General features: G+C 47.3%; 1 protein-coding gene across 3 annotated transcripts; it reads right to left on the bottom strand.

Annotated features, from left to right (window-relative positions):
* Positions 1–6,709: 6,709 nt before the first annotated feature.
* On the bottom strand, positions 6,710–19,668 carry PHTF1 (putative homeodomain transcription factor 1). Of its 3 annotated transcripts, XM_079327130.1 has the most exons (18): positions 19,509–19,663; positions 19,388–19,444; positions 19,246–19,315; positions 18,503–18,661; positions 18,044–18,203; positions 17,635–17,760; positions 16,668–16,827; positions 15,458–15,631; positions 15,300–15,377; positions 13,393–13,602; positions 12,024–12,152; positions 11,325–11,597; positions 10,669–10,800; positions 10,462–10,548; positions 9,411–9,566; positions 8,951–9,046; positions 8,281–8,406; positions 6,710–7,954 (listed from the first exon to the last, which is right to left on the bottom strand). In XM_079327130.1, exons 1-18 carry the CDS (start codon positions 19,545–19,547, stop codon positions 7,934–7,936), a joined length of 2,253 nt encoding a protein of 750 aa, XP_079183256.1. In that variant the 5' UTR covers positions 19,548–19,663; the 3' UTR covers positions 6,710–7,933. The 3 variants fall into 3 exon arrangements, with proteins under 3 accessions (XP_079183256.1, XP_079183255.1, XP_079183257.1); XM_079327129.1 differs by having other exon boundaries at positions 19,246–19,444; XM_079327131.1 differs by lacking the exon at positions 11,325–11,597 and having other exon boundaries at positions 19,246–19,444; positions 19,509–19,668.
* Positions 19,669–19,696: the final 28 nt, after the last annotated feature.

The following is a 19,696-nucleotide window of genomic DNA, read 5'->3' as shown; positions in this document are numbered from 1 at the left end:
CATTTTTCTGGATTGCTACTTATGGGTTTAATTAAATTCCCAATCATTATCTTGTCAGAAAGTTGGCTTTTTTCACCTTTTAAATAATAAATACCTAAAGCCAGACTGTGACTAAAGGCAGCAGATGATTCTCTAATTTCACATTCATTTCAAATATTTAACATGCCATCTCAGCCCGATACAGAGAATTTCAAAGACTTAACCTTCCTTTTTACTAATGCTTGAAGCAAAGAGAACTCTATAAATTGTTATTTTTCTATTAAGATTTTTATTTTTATCAAATCTGATTCATTCCAGTTTGAAGGGACACACTTCAAAGCAGTTGCCCAGGGTGATTATAAAGCTGCTGAAGTTGGAGTTGGTTAAATTAGATCTGTTTCTTTACAGCTTTTAATCTTTGAATCCCAGACTGGTTAGGGTTGGAAGGACCTTGGAGCTCATTTCAACCCAGCCCTGCCCACTTGTTTCCTAAGTGAATATCATATTTCTGGACATTATTTATGCACAACCTTACCTGGACTCTGTATAAAAACCTTCCCCACTACCTCAATTACAGATTTAGAGCTGAAATGTAGAGATAAAACCTGAACTTGGTAACACTCAACAAAGAGAGGGAATAAAAAACCCTCAATAGCAGGTGGTAAAATCAGAGTGAAGATCAGTCAGAAAAAAATCTGTGGCTCAGGGGAACTGGAGTTGAGTGTTTCAGATCTAAAGAATTTTGTGACAGTGAAGGAGAAAGGAGCAGAACCTGTTCACTGGAGGGATGTCTTGGGTTGCAATACAGGATGTGGCCAGAAATGTGGATTCTGTCCCCATCTGCTGCAGCCGGGTGGGGCAGTGACCCTGATCTCCTGGCACATATTCTCTGCTAATGGGCCATCTTTAAACCAGCTGGGCAATCATCTTTACCTTTCCCATGACCCACCCTTCATCCAGGAGGTATCACCTGTTAATGGGCCATTGTTACAAACTGGGTGTGACAGCGATTCTTATCCCTGTGGGAGATATCTCCTGTTAATGGGCCATTGTTACAAACTGGGTGTGGCAGTGATCTTTATCTCCTGGCACACATTATCTGCTAATGGGCCATCTTTAAACCAGCTGGGCAATCATCTTTATCTTTCCACAGCCCATCCTCCCTCCAGGAGATATCTCCTGTTCATGGCCATTGAGTCCCAGTGCATGACTGATAAAATTCCATCATCCCACTGGGAGATGTTCCAGCCAGGGGAGGAGCCAAGCCTTTCCTACCCAGATAAAAACTGGGATTTGGAACACCAGAGCACCTTTCCCACTGGATTCCAGAGGAAAGCCAGACCTTTCCACATCATCCCTGCACCTTCAGAGGAAACTGCACCTTCTCCAGGAGCACTGCTCCAGCTGAACCACATCTGCCACTGCAGGAGGATGCAGCCACCATTGAATGGGACTGCTGCCACCACCCTGACTGACTGACGGGTGTCAGCTTGGATTCTGACTCTGGGAGGGGTTGGGATTGTTCTTTGTAATACTGTATTTCTATTTTAATTTTCCTAGTAAGGAACTGTTATTCCTAATTCCCATATCTTTGCCTGAGAGCCCCTTAATTTCAGAATTATAATAATTTGGAGGGAGAGGGTTTGCATTCTCCATTTCAAAGAGAAGGTCCTGCCTTTATTGGCAGACACCTGTCCTCCAAAGCAGGACAGGTGGGAATAAATTTTCTTGTTAGGATTCCCCTGGATGCAGCTGCAGGAACAGAGTCTGGCTGTCAGCAGAGCTCTTTGTGCAGGAAATCCAGAGGAGGGGGGTGAGGCAGGGAGAGTTCCAGGGCTGCTCCACACTGACAAAACCTAGAATTCAACTTCAAAAAAAAATCTAAAATTTCCTTTCTGCTGTGGAGCCTCACTGGGCACAAACCCTGGCAGAGTTTGTGCTTTGCCCTCTGAGCCTGGCAACAAATCCTGTGCCAGGTCCCTTCCCTCCTCCCAGCCCGGGATCTTTGCTTTCCCTGGGAATAAATGAATCCTCTTCATGCTCCAAAAAGCATTTTTTAACATTTTTCACCAAAGCAGTTGCCTGTCAGCTCTTGTTCTGTGTCAGCTGGGAGCAGGGCTGCAGGATTCCTACCAACAGATGGCATTTGCCTTCCCTGTGCTCCTCAATTAAAAATCTGAGCATGGACCAGGAGGAAAAGTTGATATTTTTATCTCCAGAGGAAAAGCTCTCTAAGGATGTCACAGGAAGGGCTCCAAGCAGTGCTGTGAAGGGTTTGGGAGGCCCCACATACCTGAGAAATTCAGTTTAATAGACTTTAAATTTCCCTTTGCTTAAGATGCTTGAGCACTTTTTATAGTTTAATAGAATTTGTTTGTTCTTAATTAAGAAATGCAGTGATGTGCTGCACCCAACAGGGCTGGAACAGCTCTAGTTTTGGTGCTTGGGATTATTTTTTATACCTTTCAGGAAAAAGGAGTTTATCAGTTTACAAATCAGCACAAAAGTCTTTCTTGGGGCAGTACTTGCCATTCAGCTTTTTGCATAAGCTGTGGTTCCTTATTCTTTGTAATTTTGTACCCTGAAATGTGGTTTTCTTCCACAAATGCACTGGATTTATTGTCAAGTGCACAATATCATTATTTTCCATGGATGGGAAAATAATATGGAGTTATTTTAAGTGTTTTATTAAAATGCTATTATACTTTAATTTTTATGCAGCTGTTGGGAGGAGACAAAACAGTTTAAAATTCCTATCAGTGAACTCATTCCCCCAGTGTGGCTCTGGGACTCCTCACCTTTCCTGGAGCTGGGCAGTGCAAAACTCTGTTGTACCTTAAATAATTTGGCAATTTTCCTCCATTTTTGGAGCTTCCAAATCCCCAATGCCCCTGCAGGTCCTCATTCCCTTCCCTTTCCACAGGGATATTTCTCAAATGGGCATGGCCATTTATGTCTTACAAAATTTTAATAAATTAAATATCTGAACTAATTTTATGGATCTGACCAGCCCTGATCCCTTCTGACCTTTATCAACTTCCAAACAGGCTAAAACCCTTCTGTCTGTGTCAGGATCTGTAAAAATGTGTTGTTTTTTCTGAGGAAAAGCAGGAAAAAAGCAGAAAAGTCATTCCCAGGTACAGGATGGATCAGAGGATGGGGATGTGGGGAACTCTCAGCCCTGGCACTGCCAGGGAGTTCTCAAAAGCAGAACATCAAAACCTTTCTCTGTTGCACACAGGTAGAAAAGCTGGGTGTAAAAATACACTGAATTGCCTCTCAGAATGTTTCTGCTCGTGTTTTAAATCTGATTCTCTCCTTAGGACAGTTGAACACTTGTTGGAGTTACAAAAGAAACAGAAAATGTTGTTCTGGAGCTGTCAGAGACCCTTTGGCAAAGTGCCCTAAAGAATTTTGTGCCTATCTCAGCATCGACTCAAAAACAATTACTCTGAGCTGATAAATTCAGTTTAAATTCTCAAAATGGAGAAATATTTTTCTGGATTTAAATCTGCCTTTAGATTCTCATCTCTTTTTTTTTTTTTTATGAGCAGCAGCTGCTTTGGGGCACTTCAGGAGCCCCAACAGGCGATTGCAGCATGGAGCAGAGAGCTGGGAGGGGAATCACAGTCCAGGTAAGTGAATTTTTAAGCAATGTTTGTGTGTACATTGTGCTGTTGCTGTTCTGTGCCATCTTTGGAAATAGAAACCTAATTTTTTTTTTTTTTCCAAAATATGATGTTCATTCTTATCTCTGCTTAAGGAAGTCACTCTTGGATATTGCAGTAAAAGCAAAATAAAGCAAAATATAGAAAAATAAGTGGGTCCAGCACAAAAACCAAGGATGACTGGGCTCTTGGCTGGATTTTCAGAGGCTGGAGTGTGGAGCTGAGCCCAGTGCCCAGGAGATGCCACAGCCCTGGTGCTTCCCTGGCACTGGCTCTGCCTCTCTTTGTGCTGCATTTGCAGGCTGGGGCTGGCACAGATCCTGCCTGGGAGGCTTAACTGGATGTGGAATTCTTGGTATTGTTAACTTCCCTTATCCCATTCTTCACAGTAATTAGCTTTTCAGTGCTGATGTTTTCTTTTCTCTGGTGTTCCTCCTTCTCCTGTGGGGTCACACTGAGCTCCAGGGCTTTGCTTTTTGGGTGAGGCAGCCCAAAAGTTGGGATGGAGGAGAGGAGACCTTGGCAGGGGCTGCAGCCAGGGAAGGGCTGGAGCTGTCAGGGGAGCTGGGATGGAAGATCAGGAAGGGCTGGAGATCAGGGAAAGGTTGGATCAGGGAAAGTTGGAATATCAGGAAAGCTGGAATATCAGGGAAAAGTTGGATGTCAGGAAAGGTTGGATCAAGGAAAGGTGAGATATCAGGGAATGTTGGAATATAATGAAAAGTTGGATATCAGGGAAAGGTTGGATATCAGGAAAGTTTGGATCAGGGAAAGGTTGGGTATCAGGAAAGCTGGAATATCAGAAAATGTTGGATATCAGGAAAGGTTGGAGACAGGAAAGGTGGGATATCAGGGAAAGGTGGAATATCATGAAAAGTTGGATATCAGAAAATGTTGGATATCAGGAAAGGTGGGAGGCCTGGATAGGTTGGATATCAGGGAAACGTGGGATATCAGAGAAAGGTTGGATCAAGGAAAGGTTGGGTACCAGGAAAGTTTGGATCAGGGAAAGGTTGGGTATCAGGAAAGCTGGAATATCAGAAAATGTTGGATATCAGGAAAGGCTGGAGACCAGGAAAGGTTGGATCAGGGAAAGTTGGACTATCAGGAAAGATTGGATCAGGGAAAGTTGGACTATCAGGAAAGGATGAATCAGGGAACATGTTCTAATCAGTTTTCCAATGAGGTTCATTTAAAGCACTGGTTCTTCTCTTCTCTTCTCAGAAACTGGTTAGAGAGGGAGAAGTATTTGATTTGTCCTTATCTGAGCTCAGGAGGGACCTTGTGGGTGGCTTCAGGGCTGCTGTGCCATGAGCTGTGTCCCTGTGTCCCTTTGCAGGCTGTGTCTGCTGCAGCTTCTCCAAGTGACCAAAGTTCCTGAGTGTCTCTGCTGCCAGTGTGATCCTGACTCACTGCTCTTGTGCCAAGCTCTCTCCTGTATCCAGCCCACCTGATCCTCCCTGTGGTTCCAGGCACAGCTTTGGGCTGAAGTGGGGCTTTTCTGCAGACATGCTGACATCAGGAGTCCCTCGTGCTCCTGCTGGCCAGGGACAACAGGGACAGTTGGTTCTGTCAGGCCCAGGGCAGCAAAAAAGCCACTGGTGCTGCTCCATTGATTTGTTTCCTGGGATTTTAATATTCAACACAAAGCCCTGGAGCTAAATATGGTATTTGACACAATTCTGTGATTTTGTTTTTTCTGAACACAACCACTTCAGTTTCTTGCTTCAGGGGGGTTTAGTTTGCAAACCTCTGTGTGAGGAGAGGAAACCCTGGGTTCTGTTCAGTGACATAATTCCTTTGGTTTCACTTGTGGCACCATGACATCTTCAGCTTGGATGAAGAGCTGAGACTGAAGTCTCATCTTTAATTATTTATTGCTAATTAGGAATTGGATATTTTATCTCTGTAGAGGTAAAAACTGACCTTGGGATAGAGTCCAGAGCAGTTTCCTCAGTGTAGTTTTTGCCTGTGTGTGTAAGAACTCTCCCCAGTTTCCTCTGAATGAGTGATCAGGGAGTGCTGATGGCACACAGGCTACAGGGGACTCACACCTGTGGTTTGGGCTGGCAGGGATATTTTACAGAGGGATGTTACCCCCAGAAATCACTGTCACATCAGCCCCATGGCTGTCAGAACAGACTGAAGGGATTTATATAATTCATAATTTAGTGATGATTTCCTGACATCTGACGTGTTTAATGACTGTAGAAAAGTGGGAAAAGAAATCCATTGGTCCAGTCTGCAGAAGGAGAAAGGAGTAAAAAATTGAGCTTCACTTACTCAAAATTCAAACTGATAGGATTTGCTCTTTGAAAGTAAGAGAGTATCTCATTTTGGCTTTGAAACTTTGGATGTTTTCAAAGGCTAACGAAGCCCAGTGAGGCAGTTGTGAGTGAAATTCTTCACAAGGACAGCTGACTGCTCAAACAGCTTTTAAAACAAAGACTTTGGGAATTCAAAGGGCTTTAAAGCAGCTCTGAACTGTGCTCAGCTGCTGGGTGATCCATTGAGGTTTGCTGTGGAGCAGAACACGTACAAATCCTCCCTGGCTGCAGTAGGGCTGTGAAATATTCAATATTCTGAGCAGCCTGTGCAGATATTCCTGTGCTCTCCCCAGAGGTTGGGCTGGGTTATGTTGTGTGCCCTCACCCTGAGTTCTGAGGACAGTGATAAACCCAGACCTTTAATTCCAGAGGAATTGGCAGCACTGAAATGATTTCCCTGCCATCACCTCTCCTGTTTTCCTGTGTGTGAATGTGACCATGTCCTACCTGTGTGGGATTTCCCCTTCCCCAGACCTTTTCTCTGTGTTTCCTGCATCCACGTGGCCTTGGAATGCTGCACCATGGCTGGATGTGATGGTGTAAATACTTATTGTACAGCAGCTTCACACAGACTCCTGAGCTTCTGACTGGAGAGACCTGGAAATCACTCATGATTTTTACACAGATCTTAAAACCCAGCTCCAGTTCATGGCCTGTTGGTTCTGCACTGCCTAAACCAGGCTCTTGGTTGGCTTTCAGGGGTGTGACCAGATTTTATCCACAAACATGCTGCTGTTCTGGAAAACAAATGCAATTTATTATTGGATGTTTCCTTGACCCCCCATTCCAGTAACAGATGTTGAAAAAGATGGTATAAAAATCATCAAGTGCTGTAGAAACCGTTGGCAATGATGAAGTGCTTGTCCTGCAGATTTATTTGCACATTTTGCTATATAAAACTGTCACCTCCTTTTACATCTCATAACTTTTCCTTGTACAGAAAATAGCTGTAAATAATTCACTACCAAAAATTCTTCCATTTTACACTCCTGTGAAGGAATGAGAAGTTCCTCCATTTTTGCTGTTTTCACTACTAATAAATAGAAGCCATTGGAGCCAGTGAAGGGAAATGTTACAGAAGCCTTCAAATATTTTCTTGCTCTCCATGACTTTTCTAAACATGAACCTGAGGAAGTCTCTGTCAAAGCTGTTTTTTCCCCCCAGATTTCCTCCCCAGGTGTTCAGGGTGAGGCTCTATTGCAGTGCTGGGCTGCACCAACTGCTGACAGCATGGAGCAGAGCTGCTGTCCCAGCCAGGACAGGATGGAGCTGAGTATTCCAGGGAACAAAACATTCTCCAGCTCATGAACACTTTGCCTGTAGAGTTTGTTGAAAGGTTTTTCTCCTACAACCACTGTCCTCAAAAATACTGATAATTTCTTTGCAGCACAAGCCACCAGCAGGATTTGGGTATTGCTGGATTGGAGGGGGAATTCACCTGGTGCATCCTGGGGTGCTTCAGGATGGAGGCAAAGCCTTGAGCACACAGAGCTTTAAGGAAATAAAAGCTCTTCAGCACAGGCAGGTCAGTGCAGCAAAGGATTCCTAACCTGGAATATTTCAGTGCAGCCCCAGGAGGGCTGAGTCCCTCCTGGTCACATGCCCAGAGTGCAGGTTTTACAGAAACACCAGTCACAGGCACTGGTGCCCCCCCAGCTGCAGCTCTTGTATGGCTTTAGTGCCTGATGTCCCACACCAGTTCCTGCTGGTTCAGTGCCAGCTGCCAGGATTTATTAATCCAGTTTTTCTGTGCATGCCATGGGATGACATCACTGATGAGACCAGTTCATTCCAGATGCTGGAGAGCAGTAAAGCAGAAAGAAAACTTCTGATACACACACTGGGAATCTGTTTAAAAATTGGAATTACAGATTTCTGTCAGTTTTCTTCTTTCTGCCCACACTGCTGGTTCTCTTCTCTGGTATCTGGTGGAAATGCCAGGGATGATGTTCTGCCAGCTCATGGTTTAATTTTCCACAACTGCAAAGAGACACCAAAGGGAGTTTGGGTCTAACAGGAATCTTCATCTCCAGGTAACATTCTGTGTCTCCTGCCCATCCTGCTCTGCTCAGTGAGCTCCAGTTTCAGGATGAGTCACAGGAGGACTGGGATAAAGGGAGGAACCCTGGATTCTCACAGCTTCACCTGAAGGAACTGAAACTGAAGTGAGCTCTGTCTCAGGGAGGTGGGGACACACCCAGCACATTCTGGTGTCTGGGTTCCCAGTGCAAACCCAGGCTTCTCTTGGGGCTGTGACCCCAGAAGTGACCCCAGGGCTGTTCTGTGCTTGGCACAGGGACACTTACTCTGATATTGAATCCCAGCAGGTCACTGATCACTCCTGAGACAGCAGAGAGGATGACAACCCGTGTGATGTTGTAGATCAGTGGGTTCATGGTCAGTCCATACAGCCTGAATGGACTATCCAGCTCCTGCAGGGACAGGACCAGGGTCCATTAGCACCCACCAACACCAAAGAATTCATCCTCTGACTTTTAGCTTAGCCTGACACTCCAACAGACTGGGCTGCCTCTCTTAAAATAAATGAGCAGGAATTGCCAGTGCTCCAGAGACATCTCCTGCTGAATCCAAAGTCTCTGCAGCAACCCCAGAGTCTGACACCCCAGGCTGCAGAATCACCCAGCCCAATCTAGGGACTCCCAGAACCTGCTCACTCCTTCCCAAATCTCTCCCTGCTGCTGGCAGTGAGCTCCAGCATCAGAGCTGCTGAAGGAAAATGAGACTGGAGCAGTCAGGAGATGCTGTGCTCACTCCAGTTCCTCTCACTTAGTTAAACCACTGCTCATCAAGAGTTCACAGCACTAATTACCCACACTGGCCTTGAGCTGCTCCCTCTGCAGTGAAAATCCCCTTTGTCAGTACCAGCTCCCAGAGCCAAGGGAAGGGCAGGGCCATGTGACACTGCCATAACTTCCTGCTTCCATAAAATCCAACCATTCAGGCAGAGCACCTCACCTTCAGCAGCTTTGTGGACAGTTTCAGCACATTGTTTACCAGAGACAGCTGCTCCTTCTTGTTTGGCTTCTTCTCCATCTTCAGGTACAAGTTTATCTGTGACAGACATGACAGGCCAGGGGTTGGTATTCCAGCACCAGCCCCAACTGATTCCTAACTAAGGGAAACTGGAGCCATTTCTGAAGTAGTGAATTTAGCACTGATAACACCATTCTTTTCCAACTGTTTTGGCTAACACACATTAACCCAGAGACCAAAATAATCTAGAACTTTGGAGTTTGAGTCTGTCCCAACAGGACCAGATCATCCCTCCCAGTGAGTGCTTTGTTGCCTTCTGGCCAACACAAGGGTTGATTCCTACATTTTAAAGTTTGATTCCAGTATTTAAGCTGATTTGAAATACAATAATTATATCCAAACAAACCCAAAGCCCAGGGGAGAACAAGCTAAAGGGAGCTACCTGCTCAGTGAGCAGGATGGAAATGTTGCTGTATTTCTTGTTGGTCTCAGAGCCCAGAGATGCCAGACGTAGCAGAAAGAGGAGCAGTGCTGCCTCCCACATCAGGAACTCCCAGTTGTAAGCTGCACTCAGAAAGGTTTTGTGACCCTTAAGAACCTGCAAGGGGAGAAAACAAAGCACTAAATGTCACTGACAAAGTGTGTGTTCTTGGGACAAGTGCACAAGCACTGCCCTTGCTCTTCCTCTGCCCAGCCCTGGGTGCTCCACAGCCACTGACAGCTCTTCCCAGGAAGTGTAAATCACTCCTGTGATTGGGTTACAGGGAAAGCTCTCATTTCTAACCTGTCTTTAGTTTGGAATTGGGTATTTTTTTCCTTCTGCTCCTCTCCCCTCCCTCTGTCCATCTAACAGGCAATGAAGAGTCTTTCCTTGTCCCACTGGCAGCCTCAGCCAGCCTAAGCTGCTCCTGCCTTTCCCAGCATGGGATTGGATTGTCATTCCTTCCTCTGCAAACCTCTGGCTTGCAAGAACAGTCACAGCAGTGCCAGTATCTACAAACCACCAGTCTCTGCCACCACAGCTGCCCCTTCAGGGCATCAAGGATGTGCCTGAACACAGCACTGAGCAAGAAAACAGCTCCAGCATTGGCACTCTGCCTAAACATGTTTAGCCAAGGGTTAAAAGGTGCCAGTAATAGTCCTTGACCTGCTTTTCCACATGGTGATTACAGAGCATGGTCCAATCAGCCCTCTGGAATAAATGTCCTGTGAACACCTGGGGTCCTTGGGCAGTCTCCTCTCCTTTGTGCCCAAATGGCCATGTCCTGAATTTTTCCTAATGATTATAAAACCCCTGACCTTGCTCTGCAAGCACAGAATGAGCCTCTTTTTCCAACTAAAAATGACAAAGCTCTTTAAAAATGCTATACTCTCTATGTTACTCTGGGGTCAAACTGCTCCACTTCAAGCCTTTTGTAGGCTGGTGAAAAAAAAACCTCCAGCACTTGGGAGGATTTTCACTACTTAATAAACCACAAAGGTTAAAATCTCACCTGGGCACAGCAGATAAAAGCAATTGAAAGAGCCAGTAAAAACACTGAGGACACCACAACATCCACAGACCTCTGGGGGCCTCGTCTCTGCAAAAACAAGGACACAGGGTCAGGGCTGAGTGTGGTGTGCAGACAAAACTCACACAAACAGCTGGCACTGCCACTGTCACTCCCTCTGCAATAACCAAACCCCAGGTCAGAAGTCACCTTCAGGTAGGAGCGAAGGGATAACCAGATCTTGATGTTCTCCACCTTCTTGAGCCTGAAGTGAGGGATTTCATATTTCCTGGCTTTCCGAGCAGATGTGATGTGACTGAAGAGCTTGGCAAACAAAAACCTCTGCAAGTTAAAAACAGAACCAAATTAGTGTAAAACAGAACAGATTGCTTGGGGTTCCTAGTGGTACCTGGCAAAAAGGGTCACTGGGGAAGCCCAGCATGAGGCCTGGGTGCTTAACCTCTCTAGCAGCAGCTGTTTTCATAGAATTCCAGACTGGTTTGTATTGGGAGGGACCTTAAAGCCCATCTTTTTCCAGCCCTTGCCATGGGAAGGAACATCTTCCACTCTCTCAGGTTGCTCCAAGCCCTGTCCAACCTAGCCTTGAAGATTTCCAGGGATGAGGCAGCCACAGCTGCTCTGGACAACAGAGAGGGGACAGAGTAAAACCTTGGGGCAGGTAAGGGGGAACAGGGGTGTCAGGAATAGCATTAATAGACATAATTTGGGAATGATCTATAAGAGTCTTCCCAGACTCCCCTCCCTGACCTTGACAAGGCCTGGCATGAGATGAGCTTTAAGGTCATCATCCCATTTTTATTCCTGTTTTCCAGGTTCCTGAAAGGCACCAGGACCTTTCAACCCACCTGTTTGTAGGTTCTCTCAGCAACACACATCATGAAGAAAAACATCCAGGTTAAGCAGAGCCTTTCCAGGAAGTTGATGGCAGACAGGATGAGCACAGGGGTGCTGGCAGGGGCTCCACAGAAGATGTGCAGAAGCTCCATCAGGGAAATGGAGCAGAGCTGCTCCAGGTTGTCTGTACGGAACAGTCTGTACAGGAATGGCAGGAAGGCCAATCCAATGGTGATGATGTTTCCCAGCATTTGATACCCCACTCCTTGCTGGTGGGCATTCACCTGGCAAGCAGGAAAAAAATAATGGGATGATTAACTGAGGTGTGCATCAAAGAAAAGTCCTGTTGTTGTGGTAGCATCGACTCAGGCAAGCAGTTGGTTTCCCTTCCCTTCATAGGACAAGGCCTAAAATAATTCCACCCATTTCAGTCCAAACCCAAAACCAATCAGCCAAATAATCAACCCCCCACCTCCAGCACCCTGCAGAGGCAATCAGTGATAATCAGCACTCATCAGTCTTCAAGAGTCCTCCTAAACTGGGGGTTAGGCAGTTTTTCAATAAGAACATGTGGGACAACCATCTCTGCAGCTGGGGAGGGACCAGTTTCATACTGCCCCTAATATTTGCATGTTTAACTATTTCCAGGGGTTTGGTGGTTGTTTTCCAAAGTGTGAGGCAGAGGCTGCAATGCCACACAGCCCCCTTACCCTGCTCATGATAATGCCACTGATTTCCAGCACAGACATGTCCACCTTCTTGCAGTCATTCCCTTCCCAGATCAGAGCACTCACTTTGGCAGATGCTGGGCTGGTGTTCTGCAGCCAAAACAGATGGTTCTAGAAAAAAAAAGAAGAGTGCAAACAGTGGGTCCTGCTGTAAGTAATGCCTTTGCCTAGAATGCAACTGGATTGAGGGGGAATTCCATTTTGGGTGAAATACTTTGTTTTGGGATAAGCAGCCATGCAGAGAGGAGGGATGGATTTGATCACAAATCACTGCTATCGTTTAGAGCACTCCAGATTTCCATGTGACTCTGGCCTCATCCAGGCTGCTCCCCTTATGCCAACAGCACCTCCATGTGCCCTCACTTTGGGAAGATGGGGAAGGGGGAGAAGCACTCTGTGTTGGGTTGCAATACAGGATGTGACCTGAAATGTGGATTCTGTCCCCATCTGCTGCAGCCGGGTGGGGCAGTGACCCTGATCTCCTGGCACATATTCTCTGCTAATGGGCCATCTTTAAACCAGCTGGGGCAATCATCTTTATCTTTCCCATGACCCACCCTTCATCCAGGAGCTATCACCTGTTAATGGGCCATTGTCACAAACTGGGTGTGGCAGCGATTCTTATCCCTGTGAGAGATATCTCCTGTTAATAGGCCATTGTTTGAAACTGGGTGTGGCAGTGATCTTTATCTCCTGGCACACATTATCTGCTAATGGGCCATCTTTAAACCAGCTGGATAATCATCTTTATCTTTCCCACAGCCCATCCTCCCTCCAGGAGATATCTCCTGTTCATGGCCATTGAGTCCCAGTGCATGACTGATAAAATTCCATCATCCCACTGGGAGATGCTCCAGCCAGGGGAGGAGCCAAGCCTTTCCTACCCAGATAAAAACTGAAATTTGGAACACCAGAGCACCTTTCCCACTGGATTCCAGAGGAAAGCCAGACCTTTCCACATCATCCCTGCACCTTCAGAGGAAACTGCATCTTCTCCAGGAGCACTGCTCCAGCTGAACCACATCTGCCACTGCAGGAGGATGCAGCCACCATGGAATGGGACTGTGCCACCACCCTGACTGACTGACGGGTGTCAGCTTGGATTCTGACTCTGACAGTGTTTGGGATTGTTCTTTGTAATACTGTATTTCTATTTTAATTTTCCTAGTAAAGAACTGTTATTCCTAATTCCTGTATCTTTGCCTGAGAGCCGCTTAATTTCAAAATCATAATAATTTGGCAGGGAGGTGGTTTACACTCTCCATTTCAAAGAGAAGCTCCTGCCTTTCTTTGGCAGACACCTGTCCTCCAAAGCAGGACACGCTCCCAGCTGCTGGCTGGCAGCACCCACCTGCTGGAAGACATCCTCCTTGGTGTCCCTGCGGCAGTCCCTGGCGCAGCGCTCCTCGCTGTCGCTGGTGCCGGACGAGCGGCACTCGGGGCCGTGCAGGAGGTCGTCCCACAGCATGTCCTCGGTCTCCGAGTCCTGCCGCGTGCTCTCCGAGTCGCGCCGGCTCACGCTGCAGCCGCGCGGCGCCGCGCCCGCGCACGGCCTGGGCTCCTGCGGGGCACAGGGGGCACAGCCTGTCTGCTTCGGAACACCAGCACCTCACCCTCATCCTCATCCTCTTCCTCATCCTCATCCTCATCCTCTTCCTCATCCTCACCCTCATCCTCATCATCCTCTTTTTCCTACTCCTTATCCTCATTCTCCTCTTCCTCATCGCCCTCCTTCTCCTCCTCATCCTTCTCCTTATCCTCCTCCTCATCCTCTTTCTCCTCTTTCTCATACTCCTTCTCCTCCTCATTCTCCTTATTCTCCTCCTCATCCTCTTTCTCCTCTTCCTCATACTCCTTCTCCTCCTCATTCTCCTCCTCATCCTCTTTCTCCTCTCCTCATACTCATTCTCCTCCTGATTCTCCTTATCCTCCTCCTCATCCTCTTTCTCCTCTTCCTCATACTCCTTCTCTTCCTCATTCTCCTTATCCTCATCCTCATCCTCATCCTCATCCTCCTCCTCATCCTTCTCACAGAATTCACAGAATGACCAGGTTGCAAGAGACCATCAAGAGTCCAACCCTACCCTAACAACTCAACTAGACCATGGCACCCAGTGTCACATCCAGTCTTTTTTAAACACATCCAGGAATGTGACTCCACCACCTCCCCAAGCAGATCATTCCAGTACTTGATCACTCTTTCCGTGAAAAACTTTTTCATAATATCCAACCTGTATCTCCCTTGGCACAGCTTGAGACTGTGTCTCCTTGTTCTGTTAGTTGCTCCTCCTCGTCCTTCTCCTCCTCATCCTCCTTATCGTTGTCCTCCTCCTCTTCCTCCTCATCCTTCTCTTCCTCCTTATTCTCTTTCTCCTCATTATCCTTCTCCTCCTCCTCATTGTCCTTCTCCTCCTCCTTCTCCACCCCCTCCCTCCTCTTTCTCCTTCTCTTCCTTCTCCTCCTCTTTTCCCCAGATTCCCAGAGCTTTGAGTGCTCCCAGTTGCACCCACACAGCTGAAATGGTTGAAGACAATGTTTTAGGAAAAAAGCATTTCTGTACCAAAATTCACACAGAGATCATTAATTCCCTACCTCCATTCCCAAACTACAAAATAAAAACTGACATACTCATTTTAATACAAAAATGTCTTTTTTTTAATGCCTTTTGCATAATCTGTTTTAATATCTCATCTCTATTTTGCATTAATTTATGTATCAGGTAGGGTGAGTGGAAAAAACAAGGTAATGAAATGACTGAGTATATCTCACAGAATAGATTTATTCCTTCATTACAGGAGTTGGACTGGATCCTTGTGGGTCCCTTCCAACTAAGGATAGTCTGTGATTTTAAAATCCAAATTTATTAGCTTAAAAGCTGCAAGCACAGCACTGCCTCCCAACCACAAGAGCAATTGCAGCTCTTTCTAATTGCACAGGAGCAATTAGAGGCAGCTTGGATTGTCCTTTGCTGTGGACAGAGTCAGTTATTTGTTTGTTTGTTTGTGGTTTGTTTAACAAAACAGCACAGTCAGGTATGTGAACATGGGGAAGGTTTACAAAGCTGCCAAGCAGCAGGGAGGGAGGAGGTCAGACCTGGCACCTGAGGAGTCTGAGGCACAATCATTTCCTAAGTGTCTGTTCTGATGGAGGGGGTTGGAGCAAGATGAGCTTTAAGGTCTCTTCCAGCCCAACCCATTCTCTGGCTCTGTGAACCTGCCAGGCCTGGGAAAGCTCCCTCTCCTGACTTAATGGCCATACCTGCCTGTATAATGTAGATTCCAGTTCAGACTCCACAACACTGTCAGAGTCTCTGGCACCTTTCAGGGCTTGCTTGACCTGCCAAGACCAAAGGAAAACCACCTCATTATCCATAGCAAAGCAAGGTGTGGAGAACAGCACTGATGCCACCTGGGTACCTGTGAGACAGCCTGGTTGAGAGAAACCAGAGGCCTCTTCCTCTTCTCCTCATAGCTGTTGTCACTGGAAGCCCCTTCCATGCTGTGGTGTAACAGGATCCTTTGTGCAGTGGCCTCAGCATCCTCCTCACTCGACAGCTCATCAGAAACACCCTCCCTGTTGGTGCCATCATCCTACAAATGCACAGCCAAAGCCACACCAGGGACCAGCCTGAGTCCCATCAAAGGCTCAGAGGCAGAGCTGCCCCCCAGCACAGCCCTCAGTGCCTGCAGAGCCAGCACAGAACACAGAAAAACAGAATTCTCTTGGCATCACAGAGACTTCCCAGATTGTAACTCCTTCCCCCTGCTCCTGTCCTGCCCCAGAGGTAATGAGAGAGAATTTTGGGTGAGTGGAGATGGAGCTGGGGCAAGGGCAGGAAGAGGAGGAGGCAGCAGCAGCTCTTGGCTGTGCCTTACCAGCAGCCTTAAGCCCAGATGTGTCTAAGAGCTGAGGGGTAACAAACCCAAAATCCTGGGCTGTGCCCCTACACCAAGCTCTGCCCCTCTCCAAACTCCTTCCCAGAGAGGAGGTGGGATGACACAGTATGACAGAATTCCACACAGGATCCATTCCAGGTTCATGTAGAGTTAACACATCACTGGCCCAGAGGAAACTCGAGAGTAATTCCCAAAATCTTTATGTTTCAAAGCTTTCAATGGAGGTCATGATGCTTTAGCTCTTCCTCTCTTCCCAAGGGATGTCTCAGTCTTGCAAGAAAAAATATTTTACAGAACTGATTTTGAAAATGGCCAATTTATTTAGTCATTATCAGCACTCTCCCTTAACTGAACACCTTGTGATCAGAAGTGTCAACAATTAACAGAGCACTTGGGTAAAACACACATCCCAGCACTGTCTGTGTTTGACCATACTTGGCCAGCCTGAAGAGGGCTTGGAGCACCCTGGGATAGTGGAAAGTGTCTCTACCCATGGCAGGGAGTGGAATGAGATCAGCTTTAATATTCCTTCCAACTCAAAACTTTATGAAAAAAATGTACCAGCACCTTTTCAGCTGCTCATTGAGGGGCAGAAAGGGGTTTCTAGGTTCCCTAATGCAGGCAAAGATGTCTTATATTAGATCAAACCATACAGTTAAACACCAACACACTTCTGGGCACACAAGGAACACACTGAAACTGTGATTTCAAAGGAATCCCCTGGCAGTACCTGATGGCTCTTCTCCCCATCAGAAAGTTTGCTTTTCTCTTTGCAGTGCAGCAGCCTGTGTTCAGATCTGGCCTGTCTGACTTTGATGCCATCACCCTCAGCACTCACACCACTTTCTGTCTCAGTCCCTTTCTCAGCTACCAGCTTTACTCTTCTATTCCTAGGAGAGAAAGTGCAATTAAATGCTTTTATGTCAGGGAAAAACTCTTTGGGGTAAAACATTCTAGTCTTCCATTGGCATACAGGTGTAGCAGCAAACAAGATACCTAAGGGATAAATAATTTTCTTTGGCTAGCAGGCTTTGTGTGCTGAGTCTGTTAAAAAGATTTATATCTGCTTCACCCTCATTCAGCACATCTTTTGTAACTTTAATAGTATCTTAAAACTTCTAAATCAAAGGGAAAATCTTCATTAATTTTATTTTTTAAAAAAAACAAGAGCAATTCAGAAGACAAAAAGTTCCCATGAAGAGAAAGAACATTGTGACCTGGAAGCTCATCAGAAAATTCACCTGGGAAAACAGGAGAAAACAATGAAACATTATCCCATACAATCTCTCCTCCTTTTCCTTCAGTTACTTTTAGAGGAGGAAGGTGCCAAAGTGAGACAACTGTCCACACCAGAAGGCACAACTGCTTTTGGAAATCAGCTAAAGCAGAATATAATCTGAGCACTCACTCAAATAAGGTCACTTATCTAATAAATAAACTCCACCACATTCTACAGCTAATCTAACACTCGGTTACACACGATCTAATTTTGTACAGTCTAATTTTATATGATCTAATAAGGACATACTAAATATTCCTGAGGAATCAGCTTCCCACATTACCACAAAAGTTTTAATTCAAGAAAAGCCTGACAAGCTGTGGGGATGTCAGTGACAGCACAGGCTGTGCCTTCACTCTCCAGGTACCAAACTGCTCCCAGTGTCAGGAGCAGCACAAACCCAGCAGGGATCACATACCTCCTCTGGAAGAGCAGGCTGGATAAATTGGTCAGCAGAGATGCAGAGCCAGACTGCTCTTCCCTGCTGCTTCTGTCAGGAGGAGACCAACTGTTCCCATCCACACCCACAGGCTTACGTAACTTCCTGAGTTTTAAGACAAGGAGAATTAAGTTGGTGTAAGAACCCACTTTAAAGTCTTTCTTAAAAGATCTGAATGAGATTTGAACAGCTTTTTGGATGCCATTTTTCTGAAGTCGTGCAAACAGAATGGTGGCTTCCAAATAAAAAAAAATCTGCTTATGCCCAGCACATCAGGGCATCACTGGGAAAGGCACAAGGGAGAAAATGAGGAGGGAATCTTTGCTGCAGCAAGCTGAGGGAGGGAGAGCTGGATGCAGCTGTCCCAGCAGGGCCCTGCTGTGCTCACCTGCGGCGCCGGCTGAGCCCGTTGCTCCCTGCAGGTCTGTTCACCTGCGTGGACACGATCTGGCAGTGAACTGTCCCCAGCAGCAGCATAAGGCACAGGGGTCCCATCACTTCACTGGCACTCACCACAGGCACCATGAAGTACAGCACCACTGCTACGACTGGAAAGGGGGAAATGGCACCAAAGCAAAAATTAGAGTCTGTTTCAACTACTTTTTGCTTTGCTTTGTTGTGTTATTGTTTAATTTTTTCACACCTTGAAATGCACATTAGGTAGGTTTCAGACAAGATCCTCATGCTTTAGATTATGGACTACAAAATCATAGACTCACTAAGCTTGGAAAAGTCCTCTAAGACCATCGAGTCCACCCCTACCCATCTCCCCAAGAGCCACATCCATACATTCTTTGATGTCACATTTCTTGCAGGAGATGGTTTATAGCACAGCCTGTTCCCTCACCTTGCATAACATAGAGCACCAAGAGCCACATAAAAATACGCTGGGAAGTGACCTGTATCCACCACTGGCTGAACAAGGGGAAAAACACCACTCTCACAATTCCCTTTCTCGTCAGTGACGTCCAGGGAATTTCAGGCTTGGCTTTGGCAAAGGTAGAGCCTTGGAATTAAAGAGGAAACAAGCCACCATTAAGTGTGAATCACAAGAACTGCCTTGCCCTTTGGGCAGCCCCAGCCCTGCTGCAGGGCTGAGCAGAGGGTGACAGCAGCTTCGGGCACCAGTTAAAGTGACACAGTCTCAGCAGACAGTTCGCTGCCCACCCAACCCTGCTCCAACCACTCCTGCAGAGCCACCCCCAGGTTCTCCTGCTCTGCTCTCAGGTTTTCAGCGCTGCTTTAGGCTCAGAGCTCACGAGCAGGGGCTCCCCTGGCAGCAGGGCAGGTTCTGCTGTGATTTACCTACAGAATCATGGAATATCCTGAGCTGGGAGATTGCCACAAAGATCATCAAGTGCATCCCCTGCCCTGCACAGACTCCCCCAAATGCCACCCTGTGCATCCCTGAGCAGTGTCCAAACTCTCCCGCAGCTCTGGCAGCCTCGGGGCTGTGCCCATTCGCTGGGGAGCCTGGGCAGTGCCAGCACCTCTGGGGAAGAGCCTTTCCTCATCTCCAACCCTGCTCTGACCCAGCTCCAGCCGCTCCCTCGGCCCCAGAGAGGAACCGGTACAGCCAGCACCGCTCACCGCTGATCAGATCCACGTCGATCAGATCGGGCTGGATGTGCCCCTTTTTCTTCGGCTTGTTCTTGAAGCCCTGCGGGGCGGAGCACAGGGCCGAGTCAGCGGCGAGGGGCGCGGGGCCCGCCGCCCCCCCCGCCGCCGGTACCTTCATCTGGGTCTGCTCCACGGCCTTCTCCCATATCTGCTGGTCGTAGGCCCCGATCTGAGGGGAGAGGAGGCTGAGGGCACGGCCGGGCCCGCGCCCGCCCGCCCCGCGCCGCACTCACCTTCTTCTGGTACCATGAAATGGCATCGCGACAGGCCATGGGCAGCAGCGGGACCGGCACGGTACCGGCCCCGGTACCGGCACCGAGCCCGGGCCGGGCCCGCTGCCGTTACCCTGGAAACCGCCCGGCGCTCGGCTCGCCCCGCCTGCCGCCCCCGCAGCGCCCAGGCAGCGCCAGCCGAGCGCCGA

This window comes from Erithacus rubecula (genome assembly GCF_903797595.1).
Source record: "Erithacus rubecula genome assembly, chromosome: 26".
NCBI classification, from domain to species: Eukaryota; Metazoa; Chordata; class Aves; order Passeriformes; family Muscicapidae; genus Erithacus; species Erithacus rubecula.
This window is presented reverse-complemented; position numbering and strand designations above follow the sequence as displayed.